Source organism: Aedes aegypti, chromosome 2 (genome assembly GCF_002204515.2).
Source record: "Aedes aegypti strain LVP_AGWG chromosome 2, AaegL5.0 Primary Assembly, whole genome shotgun sequence".
NCBI lineage: Eukaryota > Metazoa > Arthropoda > Insecta > Diptera > Culicidae > Aedes > Aedes aegypti.
Window position 1 is genome coordinate 426,184,899 of NC_035108.1, and position 14,971 is coordinate 426,199,869.

At 35.8% G+C, this 14,971-nt stretch overlaps 3 protein-coding genes across 3 annotated transcripts; all 3 read left to right on the forward strand.

Moving 5' to 3' along the window:
• The first annotated feature begins 3,058 nt into the window (after window positions 1–3,058).
• Window positions 3,059–3,809, forward strand: LOC5573160 (ejaculatory bulb-specific protein 3). Its single transcript, XM_001660726.2, has 2 exons — window positions 3,059–3,153; window positions 3,234–3,809. The coding sequence occupies exon 2, from the start codon at window positions 3,249–3,251 to the stop codon at window positions 3,633–3,635; it is 387 nt and encodes a 128-aa protein (XP_001660776.1). The 5' UTR covers window positions 3,059–3,153; window positions 3,234–3,248; the 3' UTR covers window positions 3,636–3,809.
• A 5,486-nt stretch (window positions 3,810–9,295) lies between these two features.
• On the forward strand, window positions 9,296–10,084 carry LOC5573161 (ejaculatory bulb-specific protein 3). The gene is made up of 2 exons (XM_001660727.2): window positions 9,296–9,419; window positions 9,503–10,084. Exon 2 carries the CDS (start codon window positions 9,518–9,520, stop codon window positions 9,902–9,904), a length of 387 nt encoding a protein of 128 aa, XP_001660777.1. The 5' UTR covers window positions 9,296–9,419; window positions 9,503–9,517; the 3' UTR covers window positions 9,905–10,084.
• Window positions 10,085–12,598: 2,514 nt separating this feature from the next.
• LOC5573162 (ejaculatory bulb-specific protein 3) lies at window positions 12,599–13,370 on the forward strand. Its single transcript, XM_001660728.2, has 2 exons — window positions 12,599–12,708; window positions 12,792–13,370. Exon 2 carries the CDS (start codon window positions 12,807–12,809, stop codon window positions 13,191–13,193), a length of 387 nt encoding a protein of 128 aa, XP_001660778.1. The 5' UTR covers window positions 12,599–12,708; window positions 12,792–12,806; the 3' UTR covers window positions 13,194–13,370.
• The last annotated feature ends 1,601 nt before the right edge of the window (window positions 13,371–14,971 follow it).

Here is a 14,971-nt window from a genome sequence, read left to right on the forward strand (position 1 = left end):
ATTGTTTCACTGTTGCTACATTCATTTAGGACTCCGACGTGTTTTGAGGAAGAAAAAGTTTGGAAAAATCTTTGGAACAAACGGGAAAATTGAGGGAAACCAATCTATCATTTTATATTGATGGTTCGGACAAACTTCGTCTTGCCTTGAAGTGAGCCGTTGGCAATGCCATGAAATCTGTAATATAAAATGACTGATTTTCCCAAACTTTTTCTTCGCAAAAACATGTTGGATTATTTTTTTTAAGCTATAAGGTAATGATAATGTGTTTTTTTTTTTCAAATAAAAACCGTCTAACTAAAACCTTCAGACAAAGGGTAGGTGTACCAGTTATGGGCATGATTCTACTCCATTACTACGAATGCCATTGCCCCGAATGCCACTAATCCGAATGACATTACCCCGAATTCCAAATCCCCGAACGACCCATATCCCCGAATTTCAATAGCATTAGGAAATGTTATTATATCGGGATGATTGTAAATTCGAGGAAACAGCATTCGCGGTGATGACATTCGGGGTAATGGGGTAGAATCATTCCTGATTCGTCATACTTGATAATTTATATATTTTCAAATTTATAATCATTTTGTGTATTTAATTAGTTTTCTATCAAATATATCTTGTTGTTAAAACAAAAGTAGTCAAAAAAATTCTAGAATTCACATATAACCAAATACGGAACCACTAAAGCTAGTACACTGGTACACTTTCCCTATGTTTAAAAATATTAAAATTCATCAAAATTTGTAAATTCGCCGCTAAAATTCCATGTCATTCGGAACATCACACATAGAAAATCTACCTTTGATTACTTTCTTATTTCCAATACAAAGAAATCTAGGAAAAAATGAATACCTACCTTTTCAGTAGCAACTATAATACCACCGATATGTCCGTAAGGCCCATATCTATGGTCAAATTGTTAGATTTAATGATCGTTTTGAAAAAATGACACCAAAAAAATTTAAAAATTTATGTTTCCGGAAAAAAATATCTACAGTGCTGTTCTATAATAACAGCGCATGCCGATTTTCATACAAACTACTCAACTTCGGCATGCTTTAGTTTTGTTCTCTTTCAAGCAATCGAGCTGAAATTTTCACTAATATGTTTAATTATATACCACCACCAAAACAAATATGTTTAATTTTGTAACCAAAAAAATTAATATTTTTCAGAGTCCCTGCCGGAAAGTGAGAAATTACGTAAAATTGTTCGAAAAAAAGCAGTTTTAAAAATTAAAATTTTTGCTTACTATTTGAACAACCTTCACCTTATTCACAAACGTACACCCTAACCAAACATGTTAAAAATATTTGTAGAAGAAAACAAATTGAAGTGAAAAAATGCTATTTTTTTTTGAAACTTTTACCTTTTATCTCACTTTTCGGCAGGGGCTCATAGAAATTTAAAATTTAGTTACATAATTGAGCATAAATGTAGTTCTGTGGAGAAAATTTCATCTCGATTGCTTGAAAGAGAACAAACAACACTGTCATCCTAATTTGGTAAAACTAGTTTAAGCTTTTATTAACATTTTGTTGACCACATATTACATTTCATTTGCAGTAGCAATTCAGATTTTTTTATAGGTCAATTTTTTTCACCTGCTTATAAGAGAAAAATAAAACACTTTCAATTTACATAACCTAACTTAACCTGAATATATAACGCATAAACTAAGGCAAAAGAAGATTGTTACGATTTTTGTCTGAAATTATTAATGATTTTATTCAACATGTTTTCCAATGTCTCATTAGTACTATACTAGGGAGGAAGCTGCAGAATCAATTTTCAAAGTTTTGTTTTGAGTGCTCTTCAGAACTTTCTTCCTGGTAATACACTACAGGTAGTCCACATTAATAGAGCATACAACATGGCTGGCCTGAAAATTTGTTTGAGGCAAAAATCTTATTCCTAAGAAGAATTTTAGATTTTCTGTTAATGAGTGGATAAAGACAATTTATATATTTGTTACATTTGGAGTGAAAGTCCTCAATGTGATTTTTGAAAGTTAAATTTTTATCTAGCATGAGCCCTACATGCTTACCTTCATCTAACCAATTTATTGGAGGGGTATGAGAGGGATCTCTCATCGTGACAACATGTCTACATGAAGATTTTAAAGAAAGGGTTTTTGGTTTATGTGGGAATATTACAAGATAAGTTTTGGCAGCATTGGGAGAAATTTTCAATTTTTGCAGGTATGAAGTAAAAATATCCAAACTCTTTTGAAATCTACTACAGATGACATGCAGGCTTCGTCTTTTGACGGAGAGGCCTTTGTCATCCGCAAACAAAGATTTTTGACATCCCTTAGGTAACTCTGGTAAGTCAGATGTGAAAATATTTTATTTCAAAATCTGTACAACCTTGGCATTTTTCCATTTGCCAGGAAAATATGCCAACTGCAAAACATTTCTTATATTCTGGATCAAAAGCTGAAATTATTTTGAGTAATTGATTGTTACTAACTAGCATGGGATTTACCAAAATTAAGGTGAAGATAAAACGAAGCCAAACCTCAAATTTTCAAGAGCACAAATCTAGAGAGCTGAACACCCGTTTGAGCTGAAAACTTAATCGATTGGTCACTAGCTGGTGGTGACTAATCGATTAAATTTTCAGCTCAAACGCATGTTCGGTTCTCCAGATTTGTGCTCTTGAAAATTTTAAGTTTGGCTTTGTTTTATCTTCACCTTAACAAAAGATGTTCCAAAAAGTTGAAAATAAGAATTTAAGTGCATGTATGTATAGATCAATCTATTAAAGAATGCTTCTTTATTGTATGCTTATTACACTTAAGAAGCTGCTAATGAAAATAATTATCCAAATTATTTTCAAGCGTAAAGATTGCCGGAATTTTCCATATGCGTGCTACAAAACAAATGATCGCCTCTGCACTAGTTTGCTGAAAATGGATTATTTGCAAACACAATTTGCACACCCACAGCAGCTAGGAAACGCGAAAAAAAAATAACGTGAAGAACCAAACGCGAAAAGATAAACCCGATAGATACGCGATAGAGCGAACGCAAACGAAATTGTACATCCTCCGGAATAGCAACAAGAAGAAATTCGCCCCTATATATAGACGGTGGAGGACTCCAGATAACTATAGTTCCAATCTGTTCATTGGTAAGAGCTAAGGTGAGTTCAGCTCGTCCTGAAAGCGTTTATCTACTTTTGTAAGCACTGATTTATTAACGAAACAAATTCTATCATCACAGCTCAAATCCCTCAAAATGAAATTCTTCATCTTTGCTTTGGCCCTGATCGCTTTGGCTGCCGCCAAGCCCCAGGACGACAAGTACACCACCAAGTACGACAGCGTCGACATCGATGAAATCCTGAAGTCCGAACGTCTGTTCAAGAACTATTACGCCTGTCTCATGGACACCGGAGCTTGCACCCCAGATGTCAACGAACTGAAGCGTGTCCTGCCCGATGCCCTGGAGAACAACTGTGCCAAGTGTAGCGAGAAGCAACAGAACGACAGCACCAAGACCATCAAGTACCTGACCGAGAACAAGCCAGAGGAATGGAAGGCTCTGAAGGCCAAGTACGATCCCGACAACAAGTACGTCGAGAAGTACGTTGCTGATGCCGACAAGGAAGGAATTAAGCTGTAAATTTTGAAAGATTTTGTGGATAAGACTGAACGAAAAATAGTCGACTTACTGCTGTGATATTGGTGATGATTATGTGTTTCGCGATTGACCAACAACGAATCCGATGGAAAGTAATTTCTATGAATCTTCAATTCTGATGAAATAGATGTGACAATAAACGATTTTAAAATTAAACTTCAGTTATCCACCAACGTACAAATATCACAGTTTTACTTCTTTCATATTCGATCTCTTAGTAATTTTGGAAATAACCTTCTTTTTCTTATTCAATCTCGTCTTAAGCTAAAAGATTCTGACTTGCCTTTACAAGTCAGAATTTTATGAGCATTTCAACTTATTCTTCTTGGCACTACATCCTCACTGGGACAGAGACTGCTTCTCAGCATTCTCAGTGTTCTTATGAGCATTTCAACAGTTATTACCTGAGAGCTTTCTTTGCCATATTTGCCATTTTCGCATTTGTATTTCGTGTGGCAGACATGATGATACTCTATGCCCAGGGAAGTCAAGTAAATTTTCATTGCAAAAAGATCCTGGACCGACCAGGAATCGAACCCAGACACCTTTAATATGGCTTTGCTTTGTAGCCGTGGACCACTAATCACTCGGCTAAGGAAGGTCCATGTACACATGTATTGTGCCTTTTTCAAGGAATGTAAGGTAGAATCCGTTTTTGAGCTTTATTGAAGACTGTATACCTTAAACTCAAACGTTGATGTTGTAGGATGTGAGCACCGAAATTGTTCAAACTCTTGAGATCTTAACGATTCAAGCAATCTGGCCAAATCTCTATTTTTTTTCATAAAGTTGCATAATTTTACAAAATGTTTGCCATTTTGGCTTAAATTCAGAGGAGTTTTCAGAGTGAACCCTAGAATGAAAGTTAAGCTTATTGGAAGCAAAATAAATACGAATACCAAATCGTATTTATCTAGCTTATTTTTTTTCATTCGAGGGTTCATTCTGAAAACTCCTGGGAACTTTATAACATCTCCAAAGCTCCTAAGAGACCACCAGAAATACAGACAACTGTGCGTAACTCGATATTGAAGGGACCATCGAGTTAGGGAGGTATCAACACAGAACACAAAACTAGTGCAACGGCGATCCAAGCGAACATTGAGCTAGTCATGAAATCCAACTTTTGCTATGGTTCACTAACTTGATATCTAAATACAGAAACTCGAGTAAAAGAGAGTTGACTGTATCTAAAAATTACTTATAGCTCCTGCAAATCTTTGTGATTTGCTTTTTATTCGGAAACCTTCATAAATATCTAGGGAAGCTCTTGGGAGCCTCAAAGAACCTCTAAGCTCCATTAAATACCTTTTTCTATAACCCACAGTATCATACCGTTCGGGAACATTTCAAACTACTTGGATACATTTACTGGGAAGGTATCGACCGTCATTGTTGTATATTACTTCACATTACAGTCAACTCTCTATAACTCGATATTGAAAAGACGATTGAGTTGGGGAGGTATCGAGTTACAGAACACAAATCCAGTGAAACAGCGATCCAAGGGACCATCGAGATAGCCATGAAAATCAACTTTTACTATGATCTTCTAACTCGAAATCGAGATACGAAATATCGAGTAAGGAAGAGTTCACTGTACTACTTGGATACATTTATTATGAAAAATTCTGAAGAAGAATCTTAAGAACTGAATTGGGGTTTTGAGGGGTCGAATTCTTCGTTCAAAAATAATTCCAAAACCAAATTTTCTATAACTTTCGAACCCCGGAAGCATTTTGAAAAAATATTAGAAAATTTTGCATATGTTCTTGAATTCGGATAGCATAGACAGTGCCGTAGCGTGCGGTTGGTCAGGTTGGCACCCGCCAAGGGCGTCAGCCTAAAGGATGCGCCAAACGGCGTGAAACATTTGGTAAAACTTTTGAAGATGCCTATTAAACTAGGGCTTCTTATTAGTCATAATTCAAAAGAATTACTAGATATAATAAAAAAATGTTTAATAATTTCTAAAAGGCTATTAACAAACTATGCGATAAGTATTTCTAAAGATATTGTTCATTCCTCGTATTTTTAAAGTTTGTAGTGCAAATGGTTACGCATTAATTAAGTTTGTTAATGAGAATAAGCAAAGATTTTTTTACTCAGATTTGTATGTATGCTGTGAATAAAACTGTTTGTTTCGATCACTCGATTATAAGAAGTACTTTCCCACCTACAACTCTTTGAGGAGTTGACAGGCAAAATTGAGAAATACTAAGCCTTGCTAAAGGTTGCTGCATAATGATTAAAGTCGTACACAATATCACTGAATCCCAGGCTGGATTCTAAAAGAAATGTTCATAGAATACTGAATATGAATCTAAAATTATCCTGAACGAAATTCACGAAACTCTGGATAGAATTTCAACAGAAAATTAGGCGAAATTCTCATAAAATCAAGAACATGATTCTTAGCAGAGCTCTCGCTTTATCTTGATTGGTCTTTCACATAATTCTGCAGGCAGAATATTGTGTATTTTTTGATTTAGGCTCTGATTATTTAGGCCTCTTCAACATTGTTGTTAAGGTTTGATCACTTTTCAAAAAGTTAAGATTTTCCTTATTCATTTGGTGTTTTTTTAAGTAAATTTCATTGAAAATGTATATGGTAAAATAACTTTGATAAACCTTCTGTTTCACCGTGAAATTTAATTAAATTAAAATGTTCTTGAAGAAACCTTTGAAAGCTCTGTTCGTATGTCAAACCAGTGTATTATTAGGTAAATAATGCATATCAACGAAATAATGTATTTTGGTCATATTGCCGCTTACGTCGACTATGCGTATATGGACAGTATTGTTTTACATACCGCTTTGAAAAGATTTTGAATTTAGACAGAGATATGAAAATCAAGACCGTCTTATGCTTAGGCGATAAGCGACCGGTACACAGAGAGCCCATGGCAAACGAAGCTCAGTGATTTATTATCTAAGAAATGGAAAGAACATGATGGATGAAATATTGCAAGCGAGTTAAGTCTGAAACTGAATAGAAAGTGGAAAGACACGAATAATCGAATAACGAAATCGGAATGACGAGTTTGTTTGCCCAACGTCTCCAATATAAACTGTTAGCAACTGGGGCATGGTGACTGCTAGACAGTTTGAAAAGTTGATGGAAAAAGGGAAAGCATTGAATTAAAAAATAAATACATGATCAATTACGAAACAGAACAAGAATTTACTATCTTATTATAATGTACAATTACAGTGCACATTGAAGAATATTACAATAATTTCGAAAAATGTTCAAGGAAATAAGTGAAACCGCCTACATTATTCCATTACATTTCATTTATTTAATTAAAATCAATCTAAAATATATGAAATCTCGAAGTCTGAAAACCTCGGAGGGGGGCACAGATACACACGAAACATGAAACAACTTTTTTTTTTTCAAACTGCAAGATAACTTCAGTTTGTCAACAACAATCAAGGTAGGCTTGATAAAAATCGCTACCGTCGTTGGGGGTGACAATGGGTCAAAAAGAGATATGTGCGATTTATTTTTTGAATAACTATCGCAATTTAACTCCAATAAACTTCAAATTTGGTGTGTATGTACTTTGATGGTACATTAACAACTGTATAAAAAATTAAAGACAAATATTTATTCACTGCGGCACCACAAGTGAATGAAAAATGACCCAATCTCACCCCATAGAGGGGGTGACATTGGGTCACTGTAAGTGAAATAACTTGTTTTTGAGAATATGATTTCAAAACCATTCACAACTGAAAAATATTGACAAAAAACGATGCAAACAAGACAAAAAGATATCTAAGATGTTTCACAAGTATGATAAACCCACTTAAAAGAAAGATTATACTGAAAATTGAAGAGCTATGAGAAAAATATGTAAACCCAACATTTATCGTCAAGTTTACATAATTTTCTTGGTTTTTCCCTTAAATTGTCTTCAAAGTTTCATCCCCATTGCTATAAAGCCCATCCAGTTTCTCCAAAGGTGTACTGAAACAGTGATTATTTTAAACCTTCGCAAATGGTTAAAATGCGGTGCGACATTCCACGTTCAATAAAATTCAGGCAGAAGTTGACGTCATAATCCCAGTATTTCAGCGATCCATTTCACTTGTACTTCCGTGAAATATTTATATAATATGAAAACACTGATAAATAATCAAATTTAAAAAAAAACACCCTTTTGATAAAAATTTACGATGTTGCTGCGCACGAAACACAGTTGCTGGTTTGAAAAGTTGTCAAAATGCGTTGTATTGTCATTCAATGCACGGAATACTCAAGTAGACTTATTTGATGTTTCAGAGATGCTGTATTTAGAAAGAATAAACACATCTTAATGAAAAAAGAGAACACCCGATACCGTAAAACGTCAAAAAAGTGGACTTGGAATTTCATTTACTATCGTTCTTGCTTGACCCAATCTCACCCCCATTTTCAATGTTTTAGACATCGTACCGAAAAAAATGTTTTTTTTTTTGTGGGAAAATCAAACAGATTCCGGAAAATACCTGTGATGTGTAATGAAAAGACTTTCAACATTCTACTAATACATCGATAGAGGCTAGAGTACATGCGTGATACTTTGTACAGGAGAAATTTAATGTTGTAAATTTTATCTAGTTTCAACATGCAAGTTTATTGATGTAGTACACAAAAACTACTATTTCTAAAAATGTGTATTGTTATGAATCATGTGTAATACTATGTTCCCTAACATATGAATTATTAATTTTAGTAATATCGGCGTTATTAGCTGAAATATTCCACAAAACATATTTTTCCGTTTTGACCCAATCTCACCCCCTAGACCCATTGTCACCCCCATCGACGGTAGTTTTCTTTTATTGTGTACTTTCAATCTTTCCGGAGTCCAAAAATGAAAAAAGGCAAAAGTTTTCTATGTGTTTTTTTTCATTTTCATTTGAAAAGTGAATATATTTTTCAATACATAATTTTCAATCGGAATAAAAGGTTCTCTCGTGACATTACTTTTGACTGTAAATGAATTGATTCTCGTTCGGTTTTGTCACTTTTGATAAAATGCAAAATTATTTTTTGATCAATTGAGCTCTTTTCCCATGTTTTTTCATTGTTCAAGATATCGGCTTACAGTGACAGTTCGTGACAGCAGAATCTCGGCTCACTATGACGTACAGAATTTTTGTACCGGTTTCTCCCTCCCAGCTCCAAACCACCCATGCTCATATATCATGCTATTATGCTTGCGTCCGACAAATAATTGAGATCAGTGATTAAACAACCTGTCAATCAATATTAGGTTTCAAACAATTTCTAAATATTTCTTCTATACATCAGACGCCATACAGCTACACTTTCAGTATTACCGCCAACTATACTTTGAGTATCTGGTTTCAACACTTTATTTACCCGTTACTTGTTCCATGCTAACTCCAAGAATAGAGAAAATTATGTTTTATTATTATTTGTATGCATCCGAATCATCCCGTTCTACGACTTGATGTCCAAAAATAACTTGCAAAAAATTGGTCCAGCGTATACAGCTTTTGCATTAGTTTTCTTGAATCAGCTGATATTATTTGGAAACCTACGATCGCAGCTTGTTCACGCCGAAAGAAATCCAAAGTGAAGAAGCAAAACCCGAAAATAAAAACCCGACAGCCGAGTGATGGATCAAAACGAAATTTGCGATTGAACATCCCACGGGAAGGGAACAAAAAGAAATTTTGCCCCTATATAAAGCCGGTGGGAGACTCCTGAAGATCATAGTTCAAATCTGCACAGCGGTAAGAACCAAGGTGAGTCCTGAGGTTCAGCTTGTGATTTGATTAAATTTCAACGTAAAGTTTGGCTTCCAACTAACTTATTCATATCCTTACAGCTCAAAACCTTCAAAATGAAATTCTTCATCGTTGCTCTGGCCCTGATCGCATTGGCCGCCGCCAAGCCTCAGGATGACAAGTACACCACCAAGTACGACAGCGTCGACATCGATGAGATCCTGAAGTCCGAACGCCTGTTCAAGAACTACTATGCCTGTCTTATGGATACCGGAGCTTGCACCCCAGATGTCAACGAACTGAAGCGTGTCCTGCCCGATGCCCTGGAAAACAACTGTGCCAAGTGTAGCGAGAAGCAGCAGAACGACAGCACCAAGACCATCAAGTACCTGACCGAGAACAAGCCAGAAGAATGGAAGGCTCTGAAAGCCAAGTACGATCCCGACAACAAGTATGTCGAGAAGTACGTCGCCGATGCCGATAAGGAAGGAATCAAACTGTAAACTGCATAAGATTCTGTGATTAAGACTGAACTGAATTACTTTGGAAAATCAACAAACCGCTGTGACACTTTTGAAGATTGTTTTGAGATAGGATCACCACGCTTGGAATTTAATGTAGTTCTCTAGAATCCTTGGTGCAGATGAACTTGTTGTGACAATAAATGGATTTCAGAAACTAAAGTGCCATTTTTAACAAAATATATACAATATCACAATTGTTTCCCCTACTATCTGATTCTTCAATACAGTGATACCTCCATGAGTCGATGTCGACTCATGGAACCATACTAAAAACAAAATGTCATGGTTACTATGATGGTCCCTAGAAGCAGCTTTCCAAAGGATTGCTGTTCCATGACTCGATATTTCCATGAGTCGATGGTCCCTTCAATATCGACTCATGGAGGTTTCACTGTATATGTATATTCACCAATCTGAATAGACACAATAGTAAACAAGAAGCTATTCAGCAAGATCATGCCGATGATCTTTCCAGCCTTTACAGGCGTCGTTAATTTTATTAGTGAAAGTAGTGCTATTTCTCCTCGAACGCCAGAGGCCAAATTTCATTTCTCCACCCTATCCCTGAAGTTTATTTTTTATCTTTTTGAACTGGCTCAATTTTCAAGGAAACGGGTCTTCCTGAATGGCATTCGGGGAAAAGAGTCATTCGTTCGATGACGTTCGGAGAAATGACATTCGAAGAGACGACATTCTAGTAAAAGTAGCACAATCACTTTTTGTGGAATCTATGACAAAAGGTCGAAAGACAAAAGGTCGAAAGGAAAAAGGTCGAAAGACAAAAGGTCGAAAGACAAAAGGTCGAAAGGACAAAAGGTCAAAATGCAAAGAAGGGGAGACAAAGTTCGAAAATCTATTTTTATAGAAGGATAAATTTCCCATCGAGCAAATCGTTTTTGACCTTTTGTCCTTTCGACCTTTTGTCCATAAGCCCATTTTGTGGGTTTTGAGACAAATAACTTTGGCATTAATGGAATAAAGTATCTATTGCTATACAGTTCTGATTTTATTTTCTTAGAAACATCTGAAGGAATCAATTAAGTTACTAAGGCCCCGCTATGTGGAACCTTCACAGATAGCCATTGGCATAGCTGGGATTTTTTTCTGGAAAGGGCCTTTGGTCGGTCGCAACAGATTTGAATTGATTTTATTTATTTGTTATTTTGTCTCATTTCGCGGCACATCAGTGATATTTGAAAAATTCAATTTTCGCTACGAAAAAGATTCATTTTTTTTGTAATCCAGTCAAATACCCTTCAAAAATTCTAGCAAAAAACACAAAAGAAATGCCCTTTGTGATTCTTCTACGAACTTTCCAGATATTCAACCATGTGCTTCGAATTCCTCTGAGAATTCATACGGGAATTTTTCAAAAAATAAGTTCGTAATTTTCAGTGTTTTCTCCATGAACTCCTTTACTATTTTTCACAGAGTTCTTCTTGGGATTCCCACGGGAAATCATTCCCAGACTTTCCGATCCCACCAGTAAATTTCTCGAAGAATCTCTATCGACTGGTTAAAAAAATCTCATAAATGCCGCCAGAGAATGTATAAGAAATTCTTTTGATGATTTCTTCTGGAAGGTCCTCTACGTATTTATTACATATAAATTCCAATTGTAATTTTAAAATATCCTCCTGGGTTCATTAATAATTTCTTAAGGATCTTCAGGAATAACTTAGGATTTCTCCAAAAAATAGCACAAAAAATTCTAGAAGCAACCTCTCGCTTTCCTTCATAACTCTCTCGATAGTATTTTTTTTTTCATTTTCTAAAATGCTTTACTGAGAAATGTTTAAAGAATTTTAAAATTCCTTTAAAGTTCCTGGTGGAAAACGTTCAACTTTTTTTTTCAAAAACTCTTCCACAATAATACTCAGAGATTTCCCGAGTATTTTTTTAAGGGATTGCTTACTTAATTATATTATTGTTTCCCTTGGATTCTCCGAAAAAGTTACCAGAGATTCATATAAGTATTTTCTCTTTTTGACTTGCTTCTAAATTTCGATCAGTACATTTTGTTTTCAAGTTGCCATGGATAATTTACATCTTTTGTACAATTTATACATCTTTTTGCAAATTTTGCCAAACAGTAATGATGGGTAAAAGAACAGATAAATCGAGTCAGGGCCCAGATAGCCGTAGCGGTAAACGCGCAGCTATTCAGCAAGACCAAGCTGAGAATCGTGGGTTCGAATCCCACCGGTCGAGGATCTTTTCGGGTTGGAAATTTTCTCGACTTCCCAGGGCATAAAGTATCTTCGTACCTGCCACACGGTATACACATGCAAAAATGGTCATTGGCATAGTAAGCTCTTGCTACGATAAATGATACTTCTAACCTGAAACGTCACGGAAACCTTTAATGCAGTAAATCAAAAACTGTTGAAATTAATCAACTTTACGAATACCGAAGCTAAACAATCTTCCCTTTGTTTATTTACTAGCAGAAATCAGCAAGTAATGAGAACGCGACGCAAATTTTACATTACATTACCATTATTCCTCCGAGACCAACGCACAAATTGCACTAGTTTTTCGAAAACGAAAAATCAGCAAATATAATTTGCATATTTATGCCATCAGTATTGAGCGAAAGAGATACAATCGGCGCGAAGCAGCGAATCGCGAAAAATAGGAACTTGATACATGCGAAATAGAGAAAACATAATTCGCGATTGACCAGCCCACGGGAAGGAATAGAGAAGAAATTTTGCCCCTATATATAGCCGTCACGGGATCCGAAATAATCAGTTCAAATCTGCACAGCGGTAAGAACCAAGGTGAGTCCTGAGGTTCACCCTGAGATTTAATTCAATTTCTACGTAAAATAAGACTTCCAATTTACTTATCGTTACCCTTGCAGCTCAAATCCTTCAAAATGAAAATCTTCATCGTTGCCTTGGCCCTGATCGCATTGGCTGCCGCCAAGCCACAGGATGACAAGTACACCACCAAGTACGACAGCGTCGACATCGATGAGATCCTGAAGTCCGAACGTCTGTTCAAGAACTACTATGCCTGTCTTATGGATACCGGAGCTTGCACCCCAGATGTCAACGAACTGAAGCGTGTCCTGCCAGAGGCCCTGGAGAACAACTGTGCCAAGTGTAGCGAGAAGCAGCAGAATGACAGCACCAAGACCATCAAGTTCCTGACCGAGAACAAGCCAGAAGAATGGAAAGCTCTGAAGGCCAAGTACGATCCCGACAACAAGTATGTCGAGAAGTACGTCGCCGATGCCGACAAGGAGGGAATCAAGCTGTAAGCTGCTGAAAATTCTGTGATTAAGACTGAACTGAATTAAGTTGAAAAATCGACAAACCGCTGTGACATTTGATGAATGTTTTAAGATTGGATCACCACGCCTGGAGTTTAATGTAGTTCTCTAGAATCCTTAGTGCAGATGAACTTGTTAGGACAATAAATGGATTTCAGAAACTAACGTACCGTTTTTGGCAAAATATATAAAATATCACAATTCTTCCATGATCTTGGATTTCATATCCATAACCTTCAGGCTTTGGGGCTGACATACAAAATTTTAATTGCTCGTATTTGAGCATAATGCACTAGTTTTTCATGCAATTTTTTGAGGATGGCTTCAGTATTAGTTGTAGTTTCACGAGTGATAGGAAAATACAGATTTGAAGTATTGCGGACAAAGTTATTCCAGAACTCAGGTAATTTTTTCAATAATTCATTTCAAACCCCTTTTTATTATTTGAAAATGAAAAAAATCAGTACAAAAAAGAAACAGGCCGCTGAAACTTACGATGGTCCCTAGTCCTCTCGAATATCTTCTTCTTGTCATTGAGTCCCAACGTAGACAGAGTTTGCTTCTCAGCTTAGTGTTCTTATGAGCATTGTAACAGGTTATCACTGAGAGCTTTCTTTGCCAAAGTTGCCATTTTCGCATTTGAATATCGTGTGGCAGGTACGATAATACTCTTTGCTCAGGGATGTCAAAGAAATTTTCATTACGAAAAGATCCTGGGTCGACCAGGAATTAAACCCTGACCCCTTCAGCATGGTTATAATTTGTAGCCGTGAACTCTAACCTTTCGGCTGATGGCTACCTCTCGAATATCCTAATCATAATTCCTTAGAGGCTCTGTGATATCAGGTGTTGAAAATAATTGGAAAACAGTACCTGTTTGATCTAATAGGTATTGTAAATCTTGACATCAGAGTCATTTCATATTCGTAGTACAAACAATAAATGACGATTTAAATGACTTCCAATATCCAAACTTGTATCAAAATTTGTGAACACTTCTGGAAGCCTTAACATTACTCCAGCATAATTATACATTTCGAAATCACCTGGTCAATCATAACTCATCACACGTCATGGGTCTGTTTATTTTTTGTACGAAAACATTTAATTTCCAAATGATAAAACAATTCTAGAAGGAAGTTTATATAATTTTTACCCTATCTAACCAAAAGATGTTCCAGAATAACTTTGTCCACAGTTCTCAAAATCTAAACTTATTAAGGTGATTATAGAACAAAGCAACACCTCGAATTTTTAAAGGCACAAGTCTTGAGAAGCAAACAGAGCTCCGCATTGAAAATTTATCCGATTGGTATCCACTAGCAAGCAAGCAATTTGATTGATTATAAACGCGAACGATTGTCAGGTTCCCCAGACTTGTGATTTTCAAAATTTTAGTTTGGCTTCGTTTTATAATCACCTCAACGGCTACTAGGGAAGGTGTATCAGTTATGGCTATAGTTTTTCCCTATTTGGCCATATGTGTTTTTTCGAAAATTTTCACATGTTGAATATTTTTCAATTTTTCAACATCAAGATATATTTGATATCAAACTACTAAAACGAACAGAATGATTAAAAATTGGAAATAATCAAACTATCACGTACGGCGAAATAGGGAACCATTATGTCCATAACTGGTACACCTACTCTAATTGTAAATCCATCCATAAAATTTTCCTGAAAAGTTGTTGATTTATACTCAAAAACGAACAATATGAAATTTATATGTCAGCCCTGTAGCCTACGAGTTAACCCATCTATGT